Source organism: Anticarsia gemmatalis, chromosome 10 (genome assembly GCF_050436995.1).
Source record: "Anticarsia gemmatalis isolate Benzon Research Colony breed Stoneville strain chromosome 10, ilAntGemm2 primary, whole genome shotgun sequence".
NCBI lineage: Eukaryota > Metazoa > Arthropoda > Insecta > Lepidoptera > Erebidae > Anticarsia > Anticarsia gemmatalis.
Genome location: NC_134754.1, coordinates 8,371,048 through 8,397,944, shown reverse-complemented (window position 1 = coordinate 8,397,944; position 26,897 = coordinate 8,371,048). Strand labels below are relative to the sequence as shown.

Genomic DNA, 26,897 nt, shown 5'->3' with positions numbered 1-26,897 from the left:
ACTGTTAAATCATAATTTTATTAACTAACTAGAATAAAAATAACACTTAATTAAAGTCTTACAACAACAAAAAATATCTAACTACCTGCAATTATTTTACTCTCAAATTTTTCAAACTCATTCTGTCCCTAGCAATTCTTATCTACACAAATTACATATTTGAATACTCCTTTGCTTAATTCTCGATCACCTCATACAAGTTTAAAGAAATAAGCATTTTGTGCTTTTCAGATGAATCCTTAAGTAGTTCCAAACGTTGGCTACAACTGTTTCACCAGCTGTCACTTCTAGGAGGCGGCGCCGGCGGTCTGCGGAATATTAGCAAAAGTTTTAGCCCAAGTTGAGAAATATTTCGTCTAAATTAAAAGCCATCTTTTAAAACTAATAGTTTCTAGCACTTTTAGCCATGGTTCCTCTGAAATTTACGATTTTTGATACTCTAAATTCGATTTAGGTTTCAATGAGTCGTACTTAGCGTCTTTGACATACATTATTATGGGCCATGATTGTTCTGAACCTGGGTAATACATAATTAACACAAAAAAATTATAAGACGATATTAAACTTTCAACAGCCTAATACTCATGATATTAGTATTATTAAACTAACCCAGGTGTATTCCAGTTGCTACCATCACACAGTGCAGTCGTAGGAGTTTCTTGTTGCCTGCAATAGTTCAGACAGTAAGGACCCAATCTTTGTACATAAACTACCTTAGTAAGTATCAATTCACATAGAGCGCAGTATGAATAGGCTTGAGCAACGTAACACAAGTACACAACTCACCCGGAGCCCAAGTTAGCAAGTGTCATAGCTTCGCGCGCTCTAATTTTCCTTCCGTATGCGCGCCAAAGTTTGACACAGAGTGGGGTGAGAGCGGTGCACCATGACACGCCGAGGAAAAATCCACACACCCACCAACCGTGCTAGAAATATTAGGAAAATATGAAAACTATTTGAAACTTACGACTTTTTAACTACTAAAATATTGTTGTGATTATTTTTAGGTAAACTGGAGTTTATATCATATGTTTACGAAGTCCATTTGCTTCAAAACTCATCTTCGCTCTTCTTTCTATCTAGTATTTTGTGTACAGAATTACAGATCTACTTACATAGTGAAGTATAGAAAATTTTCCCTTCAAGAATGATATAGCAACATCACATTTGCTTGCCAACAAAACTTTGTAATGAGAAATTGACAGGCGTTTCACTCAAGAGACTGACACAATCTTAGACAATATTTGGTATGTCTAAGTTGCTTTTAGGTACAGAATAAGTGTTAAAGTAAATTGTTCTTGGTTTCTTTCAGTTGTACTTTGATAAGACATAAATGTACCTTTGATAAAAGATTGGTATGTAATATATTCGGTCAGAATTAAGCTATAACAACAGAGGGGAGAAATGGAACACAATATATGAACTTTTAAGAGGCACCATACCAAAGACGCGACATATTTGGAGCACAACAAGGACCTCGCGGCTGCGTAGACGGAATATAACGGGCGACATCGTGCAGCGTGCTTTCCTGTTGAGATGAGGACATGAGTCCTCCACCCAGCCGCGTGCGAGATCAGTCGAGATATATACATTGACATTTTCTGAAATTAAACAGAAAATATAAAAAATAAATGTCTTTTAAACCAATTATTCATAGACATCGGTTGCTAAAAAGTTGTGGTAGCTCGCTTGTATAATAAAAAAAGAAACAGTACCTCGACTAGTTCCATTTCAAATGCGCATATAACAACGTCTGATATTTTTTATATCATTTTAAAAAAACGTAAACACTTAGGAAATTAGTTGTTTTGTTACATCAAAGCTAAGTTACATATTTTGAACAGAAGAAAATGTAAGTGTTTGTTTATACTAGTGAACCGAAGCGCACTTTTCACGGTGGTTTACTCCCAAATGTAAAATAAAGAAGCATAAATTGAAAAGTTTTTCCGGACAAATAAATAAGATGTAAGTTTTTATGTCGTAAAATTTCAAAGGACTATACAGGAACGATTTACCGCCTAACTTTTGAACGTGGTTTTATTTATTCTTTGGCGTTCTTTTGATGTAACAAGTTGTCAACCGCAATGCAACAGTGTTTACAAGCTACATAGTCAGGTTCGTGGTTCAGGTTTCGTTTTATTTTCGTTTCATGTTGAGCGCAGCACGCATGATATCGTTTATGTTTTGGTTGTATAAGATTTTTATTAGCTTTAGTTAAATATTACAAACTAGATAGACTGTTATATCTCGTCTCTTAATGTCTGGTCCGCGAAAGCTTGTAATGTTACATTAAGCTAAGTATGATTATATAAGTAGACTCTTCACTTTAGATTGTCTACTTACAACATAAATCACTTCATAAAAAAATGCGCTAAATTATCCAAAGATAATTTCCAGACTGAAAAATATAGGTAATTGACTGATTTTTACATCGGACCCAACAAGAAATCTCTTTTCAATAGTCGCATAACAGCCGATTTAATTCATAAAAGTTCATACATTTACTTTGATAAAAGAAATAATTTTCTTACCTTTTGAGCAATAACATCGCCCTGGTTGTCGATATAAAACTGCGCGGTATGAATGTGGCTCAGCGAAATGTTAAGTTTTCTTCTAAATGGTAATAGTTGAAGTTCCAGCTCTGTTAGTTTAAATACTACGTCTGCTCGCAACTGCTCCAGAGGTCTGATGTTTGTGAGATATAATCTCTGAGTTCTTGTGGCTGAAAAGTTAGATATCGAAGTGAAAAATCTTTGTGAAGCTGAATGTTTTTAGCGCTTATACTTTGGTGTAAGGTATTCACTATTGCAAATACTTAATAGAGTGAATTACAGTGTATTAAAGGTTTGAATCAGTTAGAATATAAATAAGCATTTAAAGTATAAAATGCTGAAGGTGTATTTTTTAATGTTCGATATTCTTTACAAAACATAAACCTGTCTTAAGTAATATTTTTATGATACAAATACAAAGTTTGCACCTAGAGATAGAGTTTACATCAAGAGGTACACAAATAATGACTGCAATTAGAAATTATTCGATGACTCAATTTTATAGCTTGTGAGGAAAAAAAACGTAACAGCATTTAACTAGATTCTCAACAAATCAAGTTGGTGAAGTAATAGTGTTCAGTTAGTTTTCCGTCAACAAGCAAGAGTAATTTAACAGAGGGATCCCTCAGTAAACTCGGAACTTTCATCCGATCTCACAATGTTTTCTCTCATTTTCTCTCAACTAATTAAGAATTTTATACAGTTGTCTGTTTATCTAGTGTGGTCAGGTGAGCTAAGGATTCTAATATTAGGAATCTGGTACGACAGTATTTGTAAGATTTTGTTTTTAAAAAGCTACTTTTTTTTAATCTATGTATGTAATGCTTTAAGCCCGGTTTCACTACCGAATAAGTATAATCCTATCAAATGGAATTTCAACAGTTATTATCATACATTTGCCATTGCTTTATGCAGCAGATAGATTATCTGACACTTATTCATAAGCTGTGATGGGGACCCTAAGTGTTGTGCATACCTAAAGTCTCCAATCTTCCGGCTGTAGTCAAATCAGTTACTTGAGCTGCTATATTTTCTAATTGATCTACAAGAGATGGTAGATCTTTACCAACCACAGGCACATTGTAATCCATTCTGAAAAATTATGAGACAGTCTCAAACATACCCAACGATCTTTTAATTTAAAATTTTGACTTGAAGTATAGTTTTACTTCATAACAACTCAGTAGACAGCCCCGAATGCAAGGTGGCGGAGGTATAAAATTATAATTAAGAATGCTTTCACGGTTGACTTATGTTGCAAGACGTTGCTTATTTGCCTCGTCTTATGTATTTTGAACATAAACTAAATTATTAATTATACTTTATACAAGACACAATATCATGCATGCACCGAGATTCTCTCCTAAGTTCTTTGACGTCTGTTAAAATAATAATTCTTACCTGTACTTAGCTATATTCACATCAGAAACAATTAACATCTCGTTTAGTAGTTTGCTAAAATTCACAGTAATTGTCTTCAATAGCCCTACATCTATCGATGAGGCGAGTCTACCGAAATCTGCTTGAAGTTCTTCCCATTCAAAGTATGAGGTTTCTTTATTGACGTCTAGTATTCTGTCTAGTTGGAACACGTTGTACGCTGGTCGGTCTTTTTCACATTCCCTGGATATAAATAAATGAATTGACGATTAAAAATAAGAAAAATACAAATTATAATTGTATTGAAGAATTATATCACGATGCTACCAATCATTAATCAAAACCAATCATTAATCTACGGCAGAAACTTTTACAAAAGTTAGTTAACCAACTAGTTAATATTATCGAGTTTAGTCATTAAGTCGTTTCTTTTTATATTTTCAATTCCCGTAACCATCAAAATAGGGACTATGTTCTCAACAATATCCATAAAAAAATGTACAGTTATTCGTTTACCTCAAAACATCTTTGACTGAAACATCAATAGTAACGTTATCTAGTTCCCGGAACATTGCATCGAAGACACCTTCGTTGTTGCCCAACAGTGGTGATGGTCGATCCAGTAATGCCGTAAGTGTATCATATTGGGGTGAATCCCACAGAGCATGGCATACGTAAACCTGGTAAACAAAAAAAAAAATCATTATAATTTTTTTCTATTTAAACTTTAATTTAAAGTTTAAACTTTAATTTAAAGTTTAAATAGAAAAAATAGAGTTATCTTTATCTTATATCTCTTTATCTTTCTTTCTAATTTTATCTTTAATAATATACACAAAAGGCAAGGACTCTACCAAAAGTTCCTATAAGTCATCATCCATTTACTATTTCCAGTCCATACCGATTCTTTAGCAGCTGTTTTATACCAATCGTCTACATTGGTAGACAAAACTCACAAAATAAGTACCGTACCTGCATCGAGCGACTTTATCAAGTAGGACCTACTGTCCACTAAGACTATAAACCTAAGTTTTAAAGGACTTAGAACAAGTAACAAATAACAATCCAGATAAACTCGGCGTTCAGGCTCAAACTTTGTTCCACCGAGTGTGTGGACGCACAACTTGTTCGTTCTTAAAGCGCCTTCAAACACATGTTTAGTAATACACACGAAAGCAATTTTACAAGTCGAAGTACAAAGGCGTTTTTAAAACGACTTTTTCTTTTCTCCTTTGATTTATAAGAGTGTGGTTTTGTTACTGTTTCAAACAATTCTTACCTCCGCGTGGCCTGATATTAGGAACACGGCCGACACTATTCCCCAAAGTATAAGGGATGTGAAACACAGCCATACCGCTGATCTGTAAAACAATGTAGTGGTATTCAAGTATGAGTTAAAGGGGCGTAATATAAAACTATACTATAACTATACTATACTCATAATTAGATTATTTTTTACTGGAATAAATTTAAATAACTTAAATAATAAATGACAACAATGACAAATAATATTATCGTGTATTAGTATTCAAAGCTTATTTACATTCTAATGCATAATTATATAGTTTTGCTTTAAGCTAAATACTTACACTTTTAGTGTTCTTCTTCCATGATCTTTGGCGTGACCACAGCCACAAAGCATAGCCATTAGTATAAGCACCATAACAAAGCCGAAAGTAACAATGCATGCTGGAAAATGTTAGTATATTAAAATACTTACAAAATTGAAATTAGGATTAGGAAATATAACTATCAGTAATTAAATCATGCACATAATTGTATGCGAGTAATACGACCATCGGCCATGGTCATTCATGCGTATATCATAGTATTGTGATTATGTTTATCGACATGTAACTACATCCCAGATAAAAAAAAAATAAGAATGTTAGACCAATCAAATGGCACTTTTCATGTTCAATTTACGCACAAACATGTAGTTAAATGGAAGAGGCTTGAATTCAAGAACAATACTTTATGTAGGTTTTCTTTATTCCTCATGGATTCAAGTAGTTACACGGTGTACAAACTTTACCTAACATAAGTGTCCACCGTCCAAACTCATATCTCTGTACTCTCTCGAGCCCCGACTCCAATTGTCTGGCGACCGTGTGCAGCCCAGATGTAAGATGGCGGACTATATCGCTTAAGATCTTTGCCGAGTTGTGCACCGCCTGCTTGCGGATTTCTACGTCTTGGAGAATATCTGCAAAAATGTATAAAAATGAGTAAATGTTTGTATTTTCAATCAACATCCCCTTTAAGAACTAGTCGTGTGTCACGTGAAAATTTAAGAACATACAAAAAAAGGAACCATATTACATAAATAATCTGAAATCTTTTCTCCGTGGGAATCGACCCTTCGCGGCCCATTTCATTGTGCCAGGCACTTAGGGTTTATAACAACCCAGAATAGTATCATTTCAAATCAATACCTTCTCTAACATGTGCTGTTTGTGCCATTATAGCTGACGGCAATGTTCTAAATTCCTGTCGCGCTGTTGATATAGCGCGAGTTAAGTTTTCTACTCCTAAACTACGTAGCTCTAGTAGCTGTTGCTCGTGGAGAATCTGGATTTAGAAAAAAATATTATGTATTAACAATAGAACAGTGTTTTTTTTAGAAACTGTAGGTCATAGTTTTGTAAGAATATAAAATTACACATCTATTTAAATAAACTGATCATAATCAAAACATTTATATCAATTTATCATACTTAAGGTCAAATAAAGCAGCTACTGCTACTACTACAAAACCCATGGGCCTATTTATTAGGAAAAGAACACATAATTGTAACTATTATAAATAATTATTAAAAGTCATATTTACCAAATCAAACTTCATCTTGAGCTCCAACGAATGAGTATTAATGGTATCACAAAGTGGCGTATCCTTCAAGGTGCAATGTTTCTTCAAGTTTTCGAGCTGTCGAGCCAAATCCCTGATTCTGTCAGACGCTGCAGATGCTAACGCTCCGGCTCTTACGCTTACATCCCTCAGTGAAGATATTTTAGACGATAAGTCTTCACTTTCTAAAATATTTAAAACAAGTTACAACACAAATAATAATTGGTATTACATACAGTATTTCCCAAAATCATAAAACTTAGCTTTTAACGACTCAACACGGCATAACATACTATTACGTTTTGACAAGCCCTACATTTGCTATCTACACTATCCCATCCCTATTTTGCCAAAAAAAAATATTGTTAGCTAACTATTTCTTTTCATTTAGAATTAACATTTTTTCTTACATTTTTGTCTATACCGTTGAAAAAGAAATGCTAATTCTAATTCTTGTCTAATTTAATGAATATTCAGATAGTCTTGACATATTTTCAAATTATCAAGTCCTTTATAAAAGATTCAGTAATCCTTATTGATCTCGAGGTGGTGACCTTAAAGCTCTAATCATAGACCTTTTGACCCTTTTGAAGTTTCAAATCAGAATACTAATCTAATTTCGAAGTAAGATCTTGTCTAGTTTTTTTTTTAAATATTTACGTTGGTGAAATTACTGACTGCCAGACTTCAAAGTTAATATTATGCTATTGTTTGATTACGAAACGTGATTTAAAACATGAATAATTTTTATTGTTCTTTTATTGAACAATCTTTTATCAATGTTTTTTTTTAATATTTACGAAACCTAATACTTTTTTTGTAGAATTTTTGAAAGCTTTGTGATGCCAAAAAAATCTCATAGTAGTTAGAGATTTTTCAAATCTTAGCGCATCTTTATTAGACAAAATTAAATATACAATTCTGAGATGAAGTCTTTATCAATTTGAGTACTATAATACATACAATTTACTCGTAGGGTAAACGAATGTATCAAAAAACAATAAAGATATTACCTACTAAAATATAATGAAATCAAAACTATTAAACTTTCGCGTTGCCTGTTTAATGTATCTATTATAGATACCGGAATTAACGCGATCACGCATTTTACCTGTCTATGCCTATATTATTTAATATATGCCTGATTTTTCGGCGCAGGTTGAACTCGCCGTGGTTTTTTTTGCCGTCATTATACATTAATCATGAAATTTAGTTTCAAAAAGCTGTGAATACCTGCAATGATATCAGCCAAGGAATCAAATACTAAATCAATTCCACTCTCAGAAGATATCGCCTGTTGAATAGGCTCACCCAACAACGCCTCCACGTCTGCAAATGAATGAAACAGTAATAAATCAACAACTGTATTATTTGCTCATTAATTCTACTGTCATTAATTATGTTCTTTGGATCACGACGCTTGTTAATGACGCTTTTTGGTGTATGCTGTGTTTAGCTTCGGCTTATTCGCTTTTAGAATGCTGTCTACACTAATATAGCACGACAGCTTAGTACTCGTATAGAGCGTTGTATACAGGTTCACGCCGTTCGCGGCGAGTGAAGGTATAGAAAAGTATATAATTGAGAGTTACAATTAGTGCCACCGCAGTCCTATACAGACAGCGAACTGATACAGTAACTTTATTGATAAACTACGTAGAATGATTAATTATAATCTCAATAAATCGATCCAAAGTTGTCTAAGTACTTAGTTGTCGGACTATAGTATTAATGTGAAAGTAAGTTTATTTGCCCTTCTTTTACGGATTCAATAAGGATATAATTGGGCTAGTAATTGAGATATAAATAGGGGCACAGGGATTATACAAAAAAAAAAACAAAATACATCTAGTGGAGCCGCGGGTTAAAGCTAGAGAAATCATAAGATCTAAAACAAGATGAATATTTATAGTTCATACAAAGTAACAACGAAATAAAACGAAATTTCAGCAAATTGCAGTAAATTTTAGAACAGAGCTTGCGAATCTCTTATGCTAACATTGTAATCTGCATAACATTGCAATCTTTGGCTGAACAAAAAGAAAACTAAACTCTGCAGACAGAATGTACTGAAAACTTGATGAAAGCGAGAAAAATGTTTAACCAAGCTAAATAACACTAGACTAAAGCCAGGCCTTGGCTTCACCACTTAAAAATTACATACATACTTAAAATCACGCCTTTTTCCCATACTGCCGTCGTAAATCTAAACACAGTAACTTCAAAATATGCGTTTTGAGAAAAACGCGGTTGAAGTTTAATGGTTAATTTTTGCTCTCATGAAGATACTAATTATTGTATATTATTTCATGCAACTTTTAATGTTAGTATATAGTTAAATCTTTGATTCTGTATATATATATCTAGTATATTATTATTGTATAAATAATAAAATTAGATAATGTGTTTTAAGCTAGGGTAATAATATAATATTTTTTTCTTTTTTAAGTTACAACACGGTAACTCAACGGTTACTGTGTTGTAACCAAGTTTTACCTATTACTGTGTTGTAACTTTGTAAAGATATTAACATTAGGGGAATTACGACACAGTAAGTATGTACATACTGTGTTATAACTATGTTTCTTAGAAATACGTATAAAATCAGTAATACAGTAAATGAGATACTGTGATTTATTCAAGTATTTGTTGTTTATCTTTGAACAATATTTTATACGCAATCACAGTAACTGAAGAAGCCGTGTTATAATCAAGCAAAAATAGAAAAATTAAAATCTATTCACGTTAAAAAAACACAGTTAGTAGTGAGATACTGTTATTTAATTTAAAATAACACAGATACTGTATTTTTTATTAAAAAAAATGTTTTTTTTGTAAAAATACTGTGTTTTTATTTAATGTATTTCGGTAACTATCCATCGTACAAACAAACCGAAAACTTTCTCAAATAGCCCGCGGTCTCCTGATTTCAAAGAACTAAACAAACTATAAACACAGTAACTTAAGTTACTGTGTTTACATTTACGACGGCAGCATAGGGGTAGGCGGAGAGAGCGGAGACCAGAAAACACCACTTACAAATTATTATTATTATTTAATATTATTTGAAACGGGTTAAAAGCTGTGAAACTGACACTACTGACGTTTAACAATTAATGAATAAGTGTCACATTAAATATGCGCTAGATAAAGTGATAGCGAATGTATGAAAACAACTGTCAAAATTCCAACTGATATCTGATACTTATCCAGAAGAGGTGAATCCGGCTATGGGAGATTAAATAATAATTCTATGAGAAATTTTATATTTAAGGTGAGTCATAAGTATACATACATAGTACTTATTTATTACCAAGACCTTTAATCTCCAATAAAATCGTAACATTTTCACATCTATCCATGGCTATAATTATTAAAAAATATGTTATGAATAATAAAAAGCTTTTTATAAGCAACTTCAATACGTAAATAATAATTTTACATTGACGTAAGTATTCGCCAAAAAAAGTAACTCTGGGAGACTTGTATTTCTTGTACTTTGGCCGACAATGATTATGTTTAGACCAAAGCATAATTATAATAAACTAGCTTCTGTTCCCATTCGCGTAAACTGACTTCCCGGGGTAGAAAATATAATATACGATGTCGAAGTTAATGTATGAACTATCCGTGTATCTGTTACTGTAAAAGCCCGAACGGTGGTAAATCCTAAGATTTTCCGGTATAACCTAAGATTTACCAACTCGCAATGGTAAAAGTCCGAATAATTCTTTTATTTCGAACTTTTACCTATATTCACTTGATGATGTCGAGATGTCGCCGGAGCCCCGCTTCGCGGGGCTCCTCCTTCTGGGTGGTTGAAAAAAAATAACCACGAAGGCTAAGGTGGGAGCTTCTAACCTAACCTACCCATGTCGCTTTACCCAAAACTCCTTCTTTATAACTATGTCACGGTATATAATTATACCGTGAAATAGTTATAAACATAGTTATGAAGGAGGATTTTTTTATACATCGTAACATAGTTTTTAAACTCTGGCTTGTTCGGACTTTTACCATTGAGAGTTGGTAAATCTTAGGTTTTACCGGAAAATCTTAGGATTTACCACAGTTCGGGCTTTTACAGTAACATATCTACTAAATTTCATTAAAATAATATGTTCGGTAGTTTTGGTGTGATGGCGTAACAAACATCCATTCAAGCTTTCAGATTTAAAATACTTATAATGTTAAGTACAACTTACTCTTTAAATCTTGTTTATAAGCGTGTAGAACTAAATCGACTGGTGGTACTAAACTATGGTGCAATTCTCGAGCGGCAGCAGACAGCCAAGATGCGACGTCGGCGCATGCACAGCTTACAACGTTACGTCCATTTGAAGCTGCTTCTCGTGCTTGTTCGTTGCTTACTGCCATGCCTGATATGAGAGCACTGAAAAATCAAACCAAAAAAGAAAATATTCATTAAGTACGTTCGCGTGGAGAGATCTACCAGGGTAAAAATTGTATTCTATTCATAAATTGAGTTTACATACTACTTGTGTACCTACCAGTTTTCAATAAAGTAAAGATAAGTTTTCATAAAGTTGATTTTGCGTAAAAGAGTATTATAATAAAGAGTTCTTACATTCATTTCAAAAACTTTCACAAGTATAATTTGAGAAAGATAGACACCAGGGTAGACCTCGGAAAAGAAAAGAATTTCAATATACTTCTGTTTACTATCGTGAGTTGAACTTGAAAATATGTATTTACCTACGCTTCCTTATGGAAAACTTACAGCCTAGAAGGATATAATTATAGTACAACTACAAATTATAAAAAGACATGTAAAAAAATTGATCGAGAATGCCGAATTATAAATTATATTCAGATGATTTATTATTCATGGTCGATGTCCAAACAACTTCCTCAACAACCTGATTTTGTTATGTAATGTGTTTCTATCTACGATAATTGTTTGTTTTAGAATTAATTATATTATTCTTTGATTGACGTTTACTTTTGATGGTCACTATTAAGGCCAAGGATATATGCAAAGCGTCGCTGGCGATAGAAGCATGACTAACGAAACTCAAAAACAAGCTTACGAAGACCCAATAAAATTAGTACTTAATTTTTTTTAGGTATAAATCAATCAGATTTCTTTATCAGATCAGAATCAGATTTTTTAAATTAATCCTCGATCAATATCATAAAACAGCGTTATCATTGGAACTTAATAATGATGGCAATGTAAAATCAATACGTCAGTTGGTTAAGTGAAAGATTTGATCCCCACAAAGTAAGTACATAAAAGCATAGGAGTAATCTTTGAATTTTGTTATAGCGCTGATATTGTATTAAATTTTAAAATAAGACGGCGCAAATACTACACAAGTGCCAATTACAGTGTACCATAACAGAAAGCCCAATGTCATATTGTATGTACGCCCATGTCAATCAGCATTAACATAATATTATACCTTTCGTAACTATGTGGCATATGAAATGTTATCTTATTCAAAATCGCAGCGGTACTTTATTATTTTGTAATCAATCATTCTTTGCACAATTATTCTCTGAAGCAAGACATCATTGGGCCATGTGCAAGCTTCATACAACCCAATTTGAAACACTCTTAAGTTTGTTTCATTACGGTGTAATCGTTCAATCAAATAGAAGTATCTAATCGCCTTTTCAAAACTTAACGTTAATAGTACCTAACTGTGATTTTGTTCTCGTGAAAATATTTACCGGAATAAAAAGTCATATATATTAGTCGAACTTATAAAGTTTTGAGTACCAGATATCAAAAATAGTAGTCTTGATATGATGGAGGTTACAGCTGTTTGCTTTAATAAGCATCCATCCAATATATATTAGTAAGATTTTGAGGTTTACATCTGCAATTCACAGCTATCAAATTCTAAATTGCAACTATTTCTGTACCAGATACTATGATGAAGTTTTCAATTCTTAATTGAAAATAATTATCGGAAAGTGGACTATCAATTTAAAACGGAATCTTGAGTCGTTTGTTTTTTGTCGTTTTTGTGCTGTTCTCGTTAGGTAGAACTGTTTTAATGAACGCTGCAGTGAAGAAAGTATGAAATAAATATCAGTGGATTTTATTTGTCGTTATTTAATTTGATGATGTTGTGCAGCTACACATAAAAGGGAATGTTAGTTAACGTTTGGAAGGGATATATAAACAGTCTATAACTAAAAAAGAACAACTTATCACTTGTTATAACGATGAAGGAAAGCATCGTGAGGAAAACTTGTATGCCTAAAATTTGTAAATACATTTACGCCAGCGTGATGGACTCAAGGCCTAACCTCTCCCTCAATACGGTAGGAGACCCTTGCCCAGCAGTGGGACATCAATGGGTAAAGTTTATTTTATTTAAATTTATTAATAAAGAACAAAATAAAATTACTTATAAAGAACAAAATATTAACATAACATTTCCAAACAAAGTGCTTAAAACACAATTTGCGTGTTTCACAAAAATACATTCAGTATCGACATAACAAAACTCAAGTTATCTCTCGCATTTCGCTCAAGATTCGCTCAATTCAGCAACTTTGCCACAGAATTTACATTAATTAAAAGATTCACCTGTATACGTTTGATCGAAGAGGCTTATTTCTCTGATACAGTCTCGCGTTTAATTTAACTTTGGCGAACTTACGCATTGCAAGCTACCAAGTTTTCTGTTGGTATTAATTCCAGGTATGTTTCAAGATTAATTAGGTAGAAGACTTTAGGTTCGAGTGTAAACAAGTACGCTATACAAACGCTTTCAATCTGTTTCTGAACTATTTGTAGTAAATGTAAAGGAATCGTTTAAAAAATTGACGCCTTATATTTTGAACTGTGTTTAGGTAGGTATCTAAAAATAAATTGTGTGTATTTAACATTAATCAAAATCTTTGTTTTTATTTATTTTTTGCTGCACGACCGTTGGTTCAACATGTTTCTATTTTAAGATCCAAGTACAATAAAAAATGTAACATCATTTTTTTGTGCTTATAATTACGTATATTCAATAACATCATATTTTTTGTCCTTAATATATCTTCAATATCCCGAACTCAGCTTTGAAACTTAATACATTTTCCATCAAAAAGGAAACGTTTGATAAAAAATCTGTTCCGCTCAACTTAGATATCTTATATACTAAAGAAAAGTACCAAAGCCTTTGAGAGTTCTCTAAGAAAATACAAGATTAATATCTTACTAACCAGCAGATGAGAATGACGAACAAGGTAACAACGACCAGCGCTCTGTCACTGCAATCTGAATTTTCTGCTTCAGGGAATAAGGCTCCAGTTTCCATTTCATCATCGGTCCTGGACCTTGAAAATAAGGACAGTATTCCCAAAATGAGGAGGTAGGCAGGTATCACGAGGGCAATGCAGGCGAACGCGATGATAAATGCCAAGAACGTTGATTCCACTTTTATTGACTGAAACAAAATTAAGTGCTGTGTTAGAAAATTTCTCTTGATGAAATTGGGTTGGTTAAATAAGTAGGCAATTTATTTTCAGATCATAAAATAAGCTTGTTACAAAAAATTCGTGGTATATCACTATATTTGAGTGTATAGTAACATTTAAAAAGGTTTTATACACATGTTGATACTTAAACTACAGAACCTAGATGAGGAAGTGTATAATTGGTGCTCGGCTAGTAATAAAAAAGCGCAGCGGCATCGTGCATTTCCTGTTGAACTTGTGCTCAAATGTCAATGTTATACCTACATGATGACATTTGAACATCCATCCGATCCAATGAAAAGAAGTTTAAAAAACACACCTGATGACTAAATCTCGAAATATTGTTAAGTAGAGACATAATGATATGATATTATTGTGCTTAGGAGCAATTTGTGCAGTCGTAATACTGATTAAAGAAAAAATTGAGACCGAAAAATAATAATTAGTTATTACTTATAGAAGTGTAAGGAAGAATGACTGTGAAACACCTTTTCTTCTGGGATATAATTTGTTAAATCTAAAGTTTTGAATTTGCTTATAATTAGACATTTTATTATTTTATTAACTGCCTTAATAAAACTCGTGATCGTCGAGGTCATCAAATAGTAATATATATTTTTTTAAAATTTAATTAAACATTGTTAAAATTTTAATATCTGTACAAATGTACATACTTTTTAACTTTATTTTAGATTTAAAATATGTTTGAATTAATAGTTTTCGGTGTTCCTTAATTCGCTTCCAATGGAAGATTCCATAGATTAGATTAAGCTAAATATATCGTGGTCTGAATTCAAAAGAGGTTTAGGTTTTTTATCTACACGTGTATAAAACCGGTATAAAAGTTTGACAAGTATATAATAATCAGATTAAAATAATTAATGACATAATAGCTGACATTATTTATGTTATATTGTTGATGCTATCCGTGTTGGTATCTAAAAATAGGTAAGCTATAGATGCATTATAATAATATTATAAACACGTATTTTTTAAAGGAAATGTGTTAAAATGTCCTTGTGAAAATAATACTTGCTTGTTCCATAAAATCGAAAACTAGATAAAAAAGAAGTCTTTAGGAACACTATCGAATAGGAAAATATAATATCAATACACAAAAAAGCTATAATGACAATCTACGTAAAAATGCTACGTAATTAAGAATGACCAATGTATCCTGTCAGCAAGAAAAATGTGCTTTCGCCTAAATGAGTGGAGGGAATCTCAGCTGTAATCATTGTCTAATGGCCCCGACATTACGCTCAGAAGAAAAACACTACTAAAACTGTTATTATAATAAAAACTTTTATAAAATTGTTTACTTTGGATCAAATTTTTCCATCGTCACATTATATCTATTTTTTTTCTTAGCGTTGATTTTGGCTTTTAGCCGAATTCAGCCAAAAACATAGAAAATAAAATAATGAAAAAATAATAATTTTAAGCAACATTATTTTGACTGTTATGTAATTATGATAAAATCACCGCTCTACTTCAAAATTCCGTCATTTTGAAAGGATTTCCTTAAAAAAAATTCCATAAATTATCTGACAAATCCTTAAGTCAAAATTGTTCTCCATAATGAGCTTTATGATGATAAAAAAAACAAAAATGGTATCAACTGTTGTAGAATAACTAACCAAACTACTACGAATAAATGATGCTACTGTATCAAAAGTAATCAGAACCTCTTTTCAATCAGTTCTTTGGCGTAGTTCTTTACATGAAATACTAGCGAAAGCCTCAACGAACTTTCACCTTTTGAAAACGTAGCGAAAACATTCCCCATTCATCTTGTACGAAGTTCAATCAAAGAATCTACTAAGGATTCTGTATGTGGATTGAAATAAAATGTAAGGAAAACTTGAAACTGCTAGTATAGATTCTTCTGAAGCTAATGATCAATCGAAGACAACAAGGCTATAACTAGTGTTCCTACATCGAACAAGAATTGTCTATCGATTTCTGGGCGCAAAATTATAGTGTGGAATGGAATGTTGTGTAATAATTATTGCTACTAAGTTGCGTACAGTAATGCTTTGTAACAAAGTTATTTATTGCAATTTGTACCTTTATAGGAGCATAATTATTAGTATGGGGAAATCAAGGTATTAAAGACCTATAAGACCTCGTTTTATTGGGTTTCGTACGCAGTGTATTTTTAATAGGATAAGGAAAATCCTCTACAGGTTACAGAAACTCTCTTAAGATACTTTTCCTTTTAAGAGTCTTTAAAAATATATTACACTGGTCAAAACAGAGCATATTATTATTGGCTATACGATTGGATTTATCATTAATACAGAAAGAAGAATTGTTCCGAACAGTTAAACTTTTAGAAATACATGTAAATAATTATTTATTAATATGACAAAACAATTCGATTGTCGATAACAGGTGCCATTATAAGATTAAAGACATTGAGGTCGTCTTAAAAAAAAAACTTAAGGAAATCAAACATTATTCACGTCATTTTAAAACACACATTTCAGGATAGTGTGTAAACATAGTGAAAAGCGGTATTGTTAGGCGACGCATTATCGCCTTTCTTCGCCACTGAGCGTCCAAAGGCTATCGTGTTACAGGAAACGATCCTTTTAAAATGTCAATGTCTTTTTGTTGACACATTCGACACATGACGTAAGGTGTGTGAAAATCACTACATAGTATAAAACAAAGTCGCCCATTTTGTCTGTAGTCCCTTCGTATGCATAAAACTTTAAAACTACGCAACGGATTTTGATGCGGTTTTCACTAATAGAAAGAGTATTTTCTCCGACAGGTTTTTATATATAATTAAAATACATTGAAACTATATTAGCTGAGTTATAGCGATTTATGTCCAAGAAGTCAGAAAAATAATCTAATTGAAGATTGCATTTGTGCGTGCGCCGCTTATACCGTTGGATACAAGTAAGAACAATGTATAGCAAAAACATTGGTCTTTATTAGTTCTACAAAAAAGTCCGCGATGACATATATCCAGCTTTTTTATTTAAGTCACAAAAACTACTTTTCTGTATTAAAAAAACATTTAATTCGTTGGGTGATGTTTAACTGGTGATATAACCAATAATGCATATATCCTTATCAAAATAAGTAAGTTCATCATCACGAGCATTTAATTTAGATTATTTTTGCAGTTTACAGTGTGTTATTTAGACATATAGTTTAGGAGATATCACGATATTAGTATTGCGGCACGGTACGGGTACATAAATAAAGTACAATCTAATACATAAAAAAGGTAAAGAAAAAAAAAAAATATAAGGAAAATAAAAAAAAATAACATGTATATCTACCTACAGGTAGTTTTTAATTGTAGATAGTCTTTAATTTTAAATATATGGGAAACCTTTCTCATCGTTAAAATGAAAATGTATGTATACCTTATATTATATTTCAAAAAATGTAGACAAAGTTAATCTTCTAAAAATAAATGTAAATAAAAAATAAGTAAAAGTAATAAAATGTAGAAAGTAAATAATTTAAAAAGTAAACAAGAAAATAATAGTTAGATGTATATAACAAAAGTAGGTAAGTACATAAAAAAAAAACAAAAAATATAAAAAAACGGTACATAAAAAATAAATAATATTAAAAAGTAGGTACTACGACTTTGATCTATACATATAAGACAAAAAAAAATCTGTACATTACTTAAATATTTTTTCCAAAAACTGATAGGAGGGGCGATCAAAGAAGTCACAGAAACCAAAAAACATTTTAATATTTTAAACGCGGTTAAGGGAAAGAGAAGTTATTGTGAATTGAAAATTAGTATCCAATATGTGTTGGTGCGTTGACTGTATTTGTCGAAGTAGCGGGATACACGCAAACGAAGTTGCGCGGGTCAGCTAGTGCTTTTATAATTTTATTTGGCATTTAGAAATATTATATTACTAGATGTGAACCAAAGGACAATTACTGGCTGATAATGCTATAAATTAAATTTTGCGTTTTTAGCTTGACAGTTTCTTTTATTTTAACATTTGATTAAAATAAAATCAGTAAATCCAGACTTTATTTGTTTATAGCGATGTGAGGTTGTTAATAAGGCTTTTAAACTTGACACATCAGTGACAGTGTAAATAAAAATAAATCATTTACTATTTCTTTAAAAATAATTTTCACTGAGGTTCCGTCGCTACTATAATATATTATGTACAAACGTGAATTGCAGCAAAACCTTTCCAATTTGTTTTTATTGGTACGAAGAGCAAGTTCTCATCGTGAAAATGCGTTTGTGATGATTGTCTTAATTTATATTTGAAACATTTTAAAATACTTACTAAAAACTAACTCTTTTTATTCACAAACATTTTCTAGGTTTATAGGCAGCTACTTACTTTCTTTAAATAAGTTTTATATACTCAAATCCTCAAATTGAACCCTATATTCCTTCTGTTGACACTTATCGCTAAATTATACGTTCATCGGACCGGTTCGGCAAGTTCATGGCTCTTTCCGCGGTATAATAACAATTGAAGCCTTAAACTCTAGGGGACCTTCCGAATTGGTCAGTACATATCAAGAGATCATTAGTAGCATACGACTGGGTCACGTCGGCTTAACTATGTGTAATATTAAGATTTTAATTTCTTGTTTAGTTTTAAGTTGCGTCGTCGGAAGCTTTGCGGGGAAAGCACGTAAGTAATTATTTTTATATTTATAGTATAAATTCAAATTAGGAAAGTAACATCTTTTATTATAAAAGTACAAAATAAGTAGTTATTATTTATTTTAATTTGTGGAAACGAATGTCGCCTATAGCTTAGCATTGAAAGATGAGAATGAGCATGGGCGTTACGTATTCTCGCATTTTTCGGAATTCGATACCTTTTTCAGGTTTTCATTAAAAAATAATAACTATATACTGAAGAATGATTTCTGTTTGTCGTATCTGTACAGCTAAAGCTTTATATTTTTCAATAATTGTAGTGATCGGTTAAGAATTTTAAGCTAAATAAAAATAAATTGTTTAAATTTATAAGTTTCTGTTTCTTTTCAAACGAAAGTATAATAATAATATAATCTCTTACTGTTTGAATATAATAATATCATAAATTTAATAATGTGTAAAAATATTCTTAGATTAGTAAATTTATTTTTAATAATAAGGTCACATGACTAGGTGTGAGCTTATTATCAAAAATTATACCGAACAAGTTCTTGTCATCATAAAGCATAAATTCATCAATTTAATGTATTTGCTTTCATAACTTTAGCGTTACATAAATTAAAGTTTGTTTTTATTGGCTGATCAACTGTTGCTAGGTGGCATAACTATACCAGATTTTTGTGGTTTTTGAATTTCTACTCAGAACAAGTTTAACAAGATTTCAAACTTTTTTGATCAAATTAACCATTAATTAACAGAATGTGAATATTTATAATAGTTGTTTTAGGGCTCTGTACCCAAAATGTAAACGCTGGCTGTCTATCTGTCTCTAGACTGTGTCACATAAACCGTGATAGCTAGAAAGCTGAAATTTTTACAAATGATGTATTTCCGTTGCCGCTATAACAACAATATATACAACAATATAAATATTAAACCCCCTACAATAACGTTTTCTTTTCGTATTTTTTTGGTACGGAACTCTTCGTGCGGGAGTCCGACTCGCACTTTTGCCGGTTTATTTGAAATATATGTTCTTATTTCATATTGGTTTTCAGCGTCCTACATCAAAGCATGCGTAGGACTTAAATCAGACTGCCTAAAGAAGACAGTGCAAGAAACATTACCGCTGTTCTCCAAAGGCATTCCTGAACTGGGAGTAGACCCCATTGATCCTTTGAGACAAGGACGCATAGACCTCACCCTCCCAGGAGGTTTTAAAGTCGAACTTAATAACGGGTCGTTCACAGGACTAAGAAAATGTACTATAGAAGATGTTTCGTGAGTAGAATATTTCTTTTACTATGTTTACGCGTATCAATAAATATTTATCAATTGGCAAATTACTTAGAAGTCGAGATACTGGATTTGATGATAAATATTTGGACGATTATTGTGTAAACACTGTTTGTACTAATGCCTATTTGACAAATGACGACGTCTATTATATTTGTGTGTAAATTGTGCGATCAACAAACTTTTTTCTTATTCATGTAGGCCTAGTAATTTGAAAACCACGTTGGGTTTTTTAAATTTAAATTGAGTTTATTGTTAAATCAAATTATTTTAATTCTAATTATGTTTTTTGTCTTTTTATCTCTTCATCGTAAAGTAAATTAATTGTAAAATACAAACTCGTATTTTATATTCTGTTCGTGTATGTTATATTTTTTTTTAAATTATAGGTTTGCAAATGATCAAGCTGATTTAAAAGTTCGTTGCGACATAACTATCAAAGGAACATACAAAGCGAAAGGAAACATATTGATCGTGACTATCAACGGTGATGGTGATGCCAAAATTAAAATTAGTAAGTACTTAAAATCAATAAGAACTAATAAAGAGTAATAATATTATGTAAGTGTCACTTAACTTCAACATTGCGGGCTTCCGCGGTATGCTGAATCTTAATTCAATCAATTTATTTTCCTACTTACCAAATCGGCTATTCCTTATGAATTGGCAAAAACACTTTTTAGTATAAAGTGACGTTACGACTATACTCTATATTCGTAGCGATCAAATGTGTTCCAAATATAATGTTTCAGTCTGTACGAATATTAATTTGATTTTTTTTAATTTGGATAAACCTTTTATGAGTAATAGTTTAATAATATATTCAGTTAACCGGGTCAACTTCCCTAATATTCTAATTATTTTTCACTTTCACAGAGAATGCGTCTCTTCAGGCGAAAATCAGATTCGAGGACAAGGTTCGTGATGGCGTTGTGTACTATGAAGTGAAAGACTTTGACACCACTTTCACATATGGAGACAAAGTTACATTCGGACTGACCAACTTGTTCAAGGGAAGCCCTGAATTAAGTAAGTGTAACATTCTTTTGTTTTTTACTATTATAAAGTTCCGTAGGATAAAGACTTCGTTGTCTGTCTGTAACCAGGCTGTACCTAATGAACCGTGGTAGTTATTTTAAAAGACCTTTGGACGTGTGTTTGTGACTACTTTTAGATTGCTTTGTGGTGAGTCGAGGAGTCGGCTAGTTAAAGTATTGATTTTAGTAAGTAGTGGTAGGCAAGAGTTTTGCCCTATGTGGAGTAACGTTTTATTAACCTTTAATTATTCTTTTGATTGATTTTTAAATCGCCGAAGAGTCGATGTCCGTCCCAGAGTTGAGGCTAAGACATCTTTCGAGGATTTTTTAATACTGATAGACTTGACGGCCAATTGTGCAACTATAAAAAAATTGTATTAGCTATGTTTGAGAAACGAGGTTAAAGGTTACTTCGATCTAAAACTGACCAGTTTATTATAGTTCATATTGTAAGTTTTATTTCATAGTAACATACAACGTGAAGTTTGGTCAAGGCAATAGCCATTATTGACATTTTTGGTTTAAAATGATGTAATAAAGTTCCCATCTCGAATGTGAAACCTTCACTAAATTTTAATTTAATAGCGCATGAGCATCGCTAATGTGTTGTTTGGAAGTTCAGACAACAAAATTCACGCTCCTTGAAAAAACTTTAAAATACATTTTCAACGATAAATTGTAAGATAGTAATGATCGTTAATATTTATTTTATGTAATGGTTCAACATAATGTGTTGTGAGTGGCTTATGTTAAAGATCTCACAATAACTGTTTTTGTTTTATTCATATGCTTCCCAAAGGATAAATTAATGACTGAGTAAATAATTATAAAACCCTTATTTCGAAATGCCGAATACTAAAAAAACTAAACTAAGTACCTAAAGAATGATATTTATATAGTTCATAATAATATTTTTATATATACATACGATGATAATCAAGTAGTTTAATGATGACAGAAATTAGTCTGTCATGTTTTCTTGCACTAGGGTTTATTTATTTTCTTCTTTTACAGGTGAAGCTGTACTACTATTCTTGAACCAAAACTGGAAGCAGGTAGCTGATGAGTTCGGCAGACCGATAGTTGATAAGCTGATTGATATCGTATACAATATTGTTAAGAAATTCTTTGAACAAGTTCCTAAGGACGAACTGTTTATCTTATAAATTGTATAGTCGTATTTAATTTGTATTATTACGTTGTCGTATGAGTGTTTGTTTGTGATATTAAATTTATTACCAAATGATGTGGTTTTGTTTGTATTTTCACTCTGCCTATAAATTGTTTATTGAAAGGCCACTGCAACCCTTTGGCTAATAGCTTATTGTATGCCTAATCAATATTACGTGAATATGTCTTAAGCCACTTAGAAGCTGGTTACACAAATAATACTAATAAAAATGTATCAAGCTATTTACCTGTAAAAACGAATACGGGAAGGTAAATTCTCCCCATACTATGTCTTTGATGAGACCTGAAAAATAAATAACGTGTATGAATTATTTACCAAAGCAAAGCTTAACAATGTACGGAATGTGAAATGCTAATACTTTTTTTATTATTCATATTTTTTAGTTATTAGATTTCGAGTTTTATCAGACAATGTTTTTTATAGAAAAAAAAATCGTTAGTATATTTTATTAAGCGTTATCTAGAAATGGGATACCCATCATTTAAGCGTTTAAAATATTACACAAGGTTTTTATCGCTAAAAATATATTATAACGCACTTAATACTAAAACTCACTCCTAGCTTTATAACTTTTTGTTGGTCGTTTTACAAAAGTAAAATAAACCCTAAAACAAAATACCGGAGCGAATACTCGTATCCTTCGTTGATACGATTAGCAGTAACGTAACGAGATCATCTGCGTGGCCTCATTGTAAACGAGTGGCATGCGAAGCCTTTTGATATTGTAACCGTAAGGTAACTGCCATAGGTGTGTGCTGTACGGTGAGGTAACTGATGCTCTATGGAACATTCGAGTGACACATTATTGTCCTTACTCTAATGTAATATTTGCTATGATAAGGCCGGGACTCCACCAAAGCAGAGATGTGTGCGGTGTGCTGTGTGCTGTGCGAGAAGAGATGTTTTTCAGCTCGCGGGACTCCACCAAAGCGGAGATGTGTGATCTCTCGTCTCCACTGCGCGTCGTCCGCGCACAGCTCACATCTCCGCTGCCATCGCGACATACAAATATTACACATCTTCGCACAGCGATCTCCACTGAAGCTGAGCGGAGAGGAGACGTGTCAATAACTCAATTCTATTGGTTGTTTAAAAAACATCTCCTCTCCGCTCGTCTCGTCTCCGCTTTGGTGGAGTCCCGGCCTAAAACTACGCGAGCAAAAAATTTGATCCAATGTTCATCAGTGTTTCAGTCTTCGATCGCCTTTTCGTTATTTTTCTCGCCATTTTCATTTTAATGCGGTATCTGATGCTCTATATAACATTCGAGTGACACATTGTAGTCTAGGTTACATTAGAGTAACATATTTGCGGTGATAAAACTACGCGAGACTACCAATTAATTGCACTATCTGTTTGTAATTGGTCTCAAATAATTTAGATAGAAATAATAACCCACCAATAAACATTATTGAAGTTTGCATAATAATTCATAAGAATAAATAAGCCAATTTAGGCGCAATTAAGCGATCTAAGTACTTTTGTGTCAGTTAGCATAAAAAGTTTGATGTTGACATCCACTTTATTTATTGAAAAGCCTACCTGCAAGTTTTAAACCGACTAAGGCAATGACTTAAAAGCACAACATGCATATATTATGAGTCGTCGGAATTATGAAACAGCCATACTACCCTTCCTTACACTGTGGGCTTTAGTACGTATAAAGCTTATCTCTATTAATATACCTACATAGTTTTATTTGCAGAACTAGTTTTGTTAGAAAACTATGGCTGTAACAAGTTAAATTATAAAATAATAGAGTTTAGTCTAAATAAGCTGAGCTGGAGTTTAGTTTAGATACTCAGCGATAAGTAGTTGATTGTTTTTGTTGAAGCTTCCCTAAAATATGTTAATTTAGGTCTTTCACTAGTTCCCTAGTAGTTTCATTAATCGTCTGACTTTAGATTGCGATTTTTCTTTAGTTCATAGTAAAGTACCTTATAAAATTAAATCAATATTCGACTATCGAGTCGAATATTGATTTAATTTTATAAGGTACTTTTACGTATTTTTACAGAAAAGTGAGTGTTGGTAAGGAAAATACTGTGTACTTTCTGTATGTGGGTACTTATGATTAAATTTATCGTGTATCATATTTTAATAAAGAAATTGCTTACCAACTGGAAAATCAAACGGATATATCAGATAAAAAAACTCTGACATAAACCCAAAAGGGTGAAATCCTTCCTCGAGTCTAAGCGCCGGTAGCAAATACGTCTCCTTTTGAGGCAAACCACCGAATCTTATTTTACTTCTGTCCTTTTCCTCAAACCAGTCCTCTGTGTAACTTGCAACTATATCAGTCTCAGTTACCGGAGGTTGTGTAGTATTAAACACATTCACTGGCTCCTTAAAAACATCCCTCGTTATTGGTATTATATGAACAGTACTCGTAGTGATTGGTATCACAGTAGATATTGTACTTGTCTGTTCAGTCGGTTTCTTTACACCTGTAAATTCAGGTTTCTGTTGACGTCTTTCTTCCGATTTCGCATTCAACAAATTATTGTATTTTTCCAACCAAGCCTTGCCAGCAGTTGTATTCAAATTCAAATTCCCAGCGTCTCTTTTCCTCCACAAACCAATTTCTTTGCTTCCTTGAAAACGGTCATGGTTGTCGTTTTGCATATCTTGAACTTTTACAATGTTCATCGGGCTATCTTTGTAATTTGTTTCTAAACAGTTATCCCATACTAAAGGTTCAGCTTTTATAACAACTTCGTTTTTTCCATCGTCTTCGATCTCCTCTTCGTTATTTTTCTCGCCATTTTCATTTAAAATTAATTCGCCGTTTCCTTTGCGAGCGTGGTTTTCATTATTGGATTTCTTGTTTTCCAACGAGTAAATCTTGAAGATTGCTTGGAAATTCAGTTCTGGTACAACTAAGGAGGTCGATGTGGTGCCGCCATCGACATTTAGATTGTATCCGGCGGAGGCCGCGGGCGCCGTTTCCGACGTCGTTTGAATTTGTTGGATTTGCGACGGAAGAATGTTGGTAAGTCCTAGTCCTTCTGGTAAACTGTTTACTTCGCTTCCCTCGCTTACAGTGGTTAAGCTCGTTTGTGGGCTGACTTGATTTACGAGCACTGCGAGAATTACTGCAAACGTTGCCATAACGAAGTCATATTTTTATTTATTTAGTATTGAGTGTATCCACGACTGCGTATCGTAAGTATCGGCGGTTGACTGAGTCGTGGGGTGCGGGACATTGGACGGGGATTTGTAGCACTTAGTAGTCTGCCCAGCGACGTTGCACAATCGTATCACGACACTCCTACTGTACCTTTACTGGATTATGCGAAGAGTAGCTTCAAGTTGACAGTTATTTCCATATAAAAATACCAGCATTATTAAATTTTAATAAAGAAAAGACAGCACTATAAAAAAATCTACACATAACGTATTTTTTTATGTTTCCTACAAATAGCATTAAATAATTTAATTAATAAATAAATTCCTGTAAAATAAAGTATAGATGATGAAGAATCCTTCATTTTATGAATAAGTTCATCTATTTCTTTTTACCTATTAGACAAGACATTAATAATAATTGTCCGTGGTTTAACTATAATCACTATCATTAAATTCTCTTTCTCCTAACCATCATTGCTCAATGTTTATTCTAATGCAAAACTTAACGTTTCAAAGTTACATGTTTTATCTGAATACAAACTACTCTGTGCACCGTGGCCTCTATTGAATTTACTCGGAGTCGTGTCTGCGGGGGTGAAAACACACGTAACAAATCAAACTTAACAATACGATTGTGTTTATACCGTTACACACAATATTTGCAATAAGTATTTGTTCTTTTAGTCTACATACATAATATACATAGGGACTCTACACCATTCATCTTTCAAAGTTGTTGATACTCTCTACAGGTATTTGATAACTCAACCGCTTGTTGAAATGAACAATGTTTCACTTAATGTAGCAACAAAAGCTAGAAAACGTCCATCTTGGCAGTATGGATAAGTGTCAGATAACCTATCCACAAGATAAAGAGACAGCATATGTGTGCTTTTAACTGTCAAAATTCTATCTGAAAAGTCGACTGATAGATATCCAGTAGTATTGAAATCCGGCCTTAATATTGAAAATAAGTATTTCTACATTACTTTAGGGTAGGAAGGTAGTAAGATTAGACGTAGTACACTGTCCTGTAAATGAGATAGAACAGTGTTTTAAGGACGAAGGACGAACTAAGATGTTCTATTAATAAGTATAATCGCACGGCTTTATTTTTGCTTATTCGCAATTTTCCGTGCAAAAGAAGACTTATCCAATATCCATTTAATTAGTCTACGAGTATATTGTATATTGAGTTAATGAACCATGGAATGTTCACCTTGACATAAGCGACTTATCGTCATACATAATTATCTATATTTTACCACTCAAGGACGGCTGTCGGTTAGTCTAAATATGGGTTTAACAAAATCGACGGATAAAAAGTAAGCTTGACTTAAGAAAACTTAAAACTACAGTGGATTAAGGTAAACCCAATGAAAGTTACGGATTA

At 32.4% G+C, this 26,897-nt stretch overlaps 2 protein-coding genes across 2 annotated transcripts; one reads left to right on the top strand and one right to left on the bottom strand.

Moving 5' to 3' along the window:
- Window positions 1–25,594, bottom strand: prom (prominin). The gene is made up of 18 exons (XM_076119059.1): window positions 24,490–25,594; window positions 22,599–22,654; window positions 13,972–14,195; window positions 10,986–11,173; window positions 8,014–8,109; window positions 6,763–6,965; window positions 6,368–6,503; window positions 5,968–6,138; window positions 5,522–5,621; window positions 5,212–5,293; window positions 4,449–4,612; window positions 3,954–4,175; window positions 3,529–3,644; window positions 2,532–2,722; window positions 1,443–1,601; window positions 787–926; window positions 610–666; window positions 1–308 (listed from the first exon to the last, which is right to left on the bottom strand). Exons 1-18 carry the CDS (start codon window positions 25,484–25,486, stop codon window positions 272–274), a joined length of 3,339 nt encoding a protein of 1,112 aa, XP_075975174.1. The 5' UTR covers window positions 25,487–25,594; the 3' UTR covers window positions 1–271.
- On the top strand, window positions 18,716–22,426 carry LOC142975976 (circadian clock-controlled protein daywake-like). Its single transcript, XM_076119145.1, has 5 exons — window positions 18,716–18,875; window positions 19,906–20,128; window positions 20,533–20,657; window positions 21,020–21,172; window positions 22,195–22,426. The coding sequence occupies exons 1-5, from the start codon at window positions 18,803–18,805 to the stop codon at window positions 22,344–22,346; spliced, it is 726 nt and encodes a 241-aa protein (XP_075975260.1). The 5' UTR covers window positions 18,716–18,802; the 3' UTR covers window positions 22,347–22,426.
- Window positions 25,595–26,897: the final 1,303 nt, after the last annotated feature.

Bases quoted from the DNA above. Each gene is read 5' to 3' on its own strand.
- prom (XM_076119059.1), bottom strand. From the start codon at position 25,486: ATGGCAACGTTTGCAGTAATTCTCGCAGTGCTCGTAAATCAAGTCAGC. The intron at 14,196-22,598 runs GTAAATAGCTTG...ATTTTGTTTCAG, and splicing joins TCCCGTATTCGTTTTTACAG to TCAATAAAAGTGGAATCAAC. The intron at 5,622-5,967 runs GTAAAGTTTGTA...AACATTTTCCAG, and splicing joins ACGGTGGACACTTATGTTAG to CATGCATTGTTACTTTCGGC.
- LOC142975976 (XM_076119145.1), top strand. From the start codon at position 18,803: ATGTGTAATATTAAGATTTTAATTTCTTGTTTAGTTTTAAGTTGCGTC. The intron at 18,876-19,905 runs GTAAGTAATTAT...ATTGGTTTTCAG, and splicing joins AAGCTTTGCGGGGAAAGCAC to CGTCCTACATCAAAGCATGC. The intron at 21,173-22,194 runs GTAAGTGTAACA...CTTCTTTTACAG, and splicing joins CAAGGGAAGCCCTGAATTAA to GTGAAGCTGTACTACTATTC.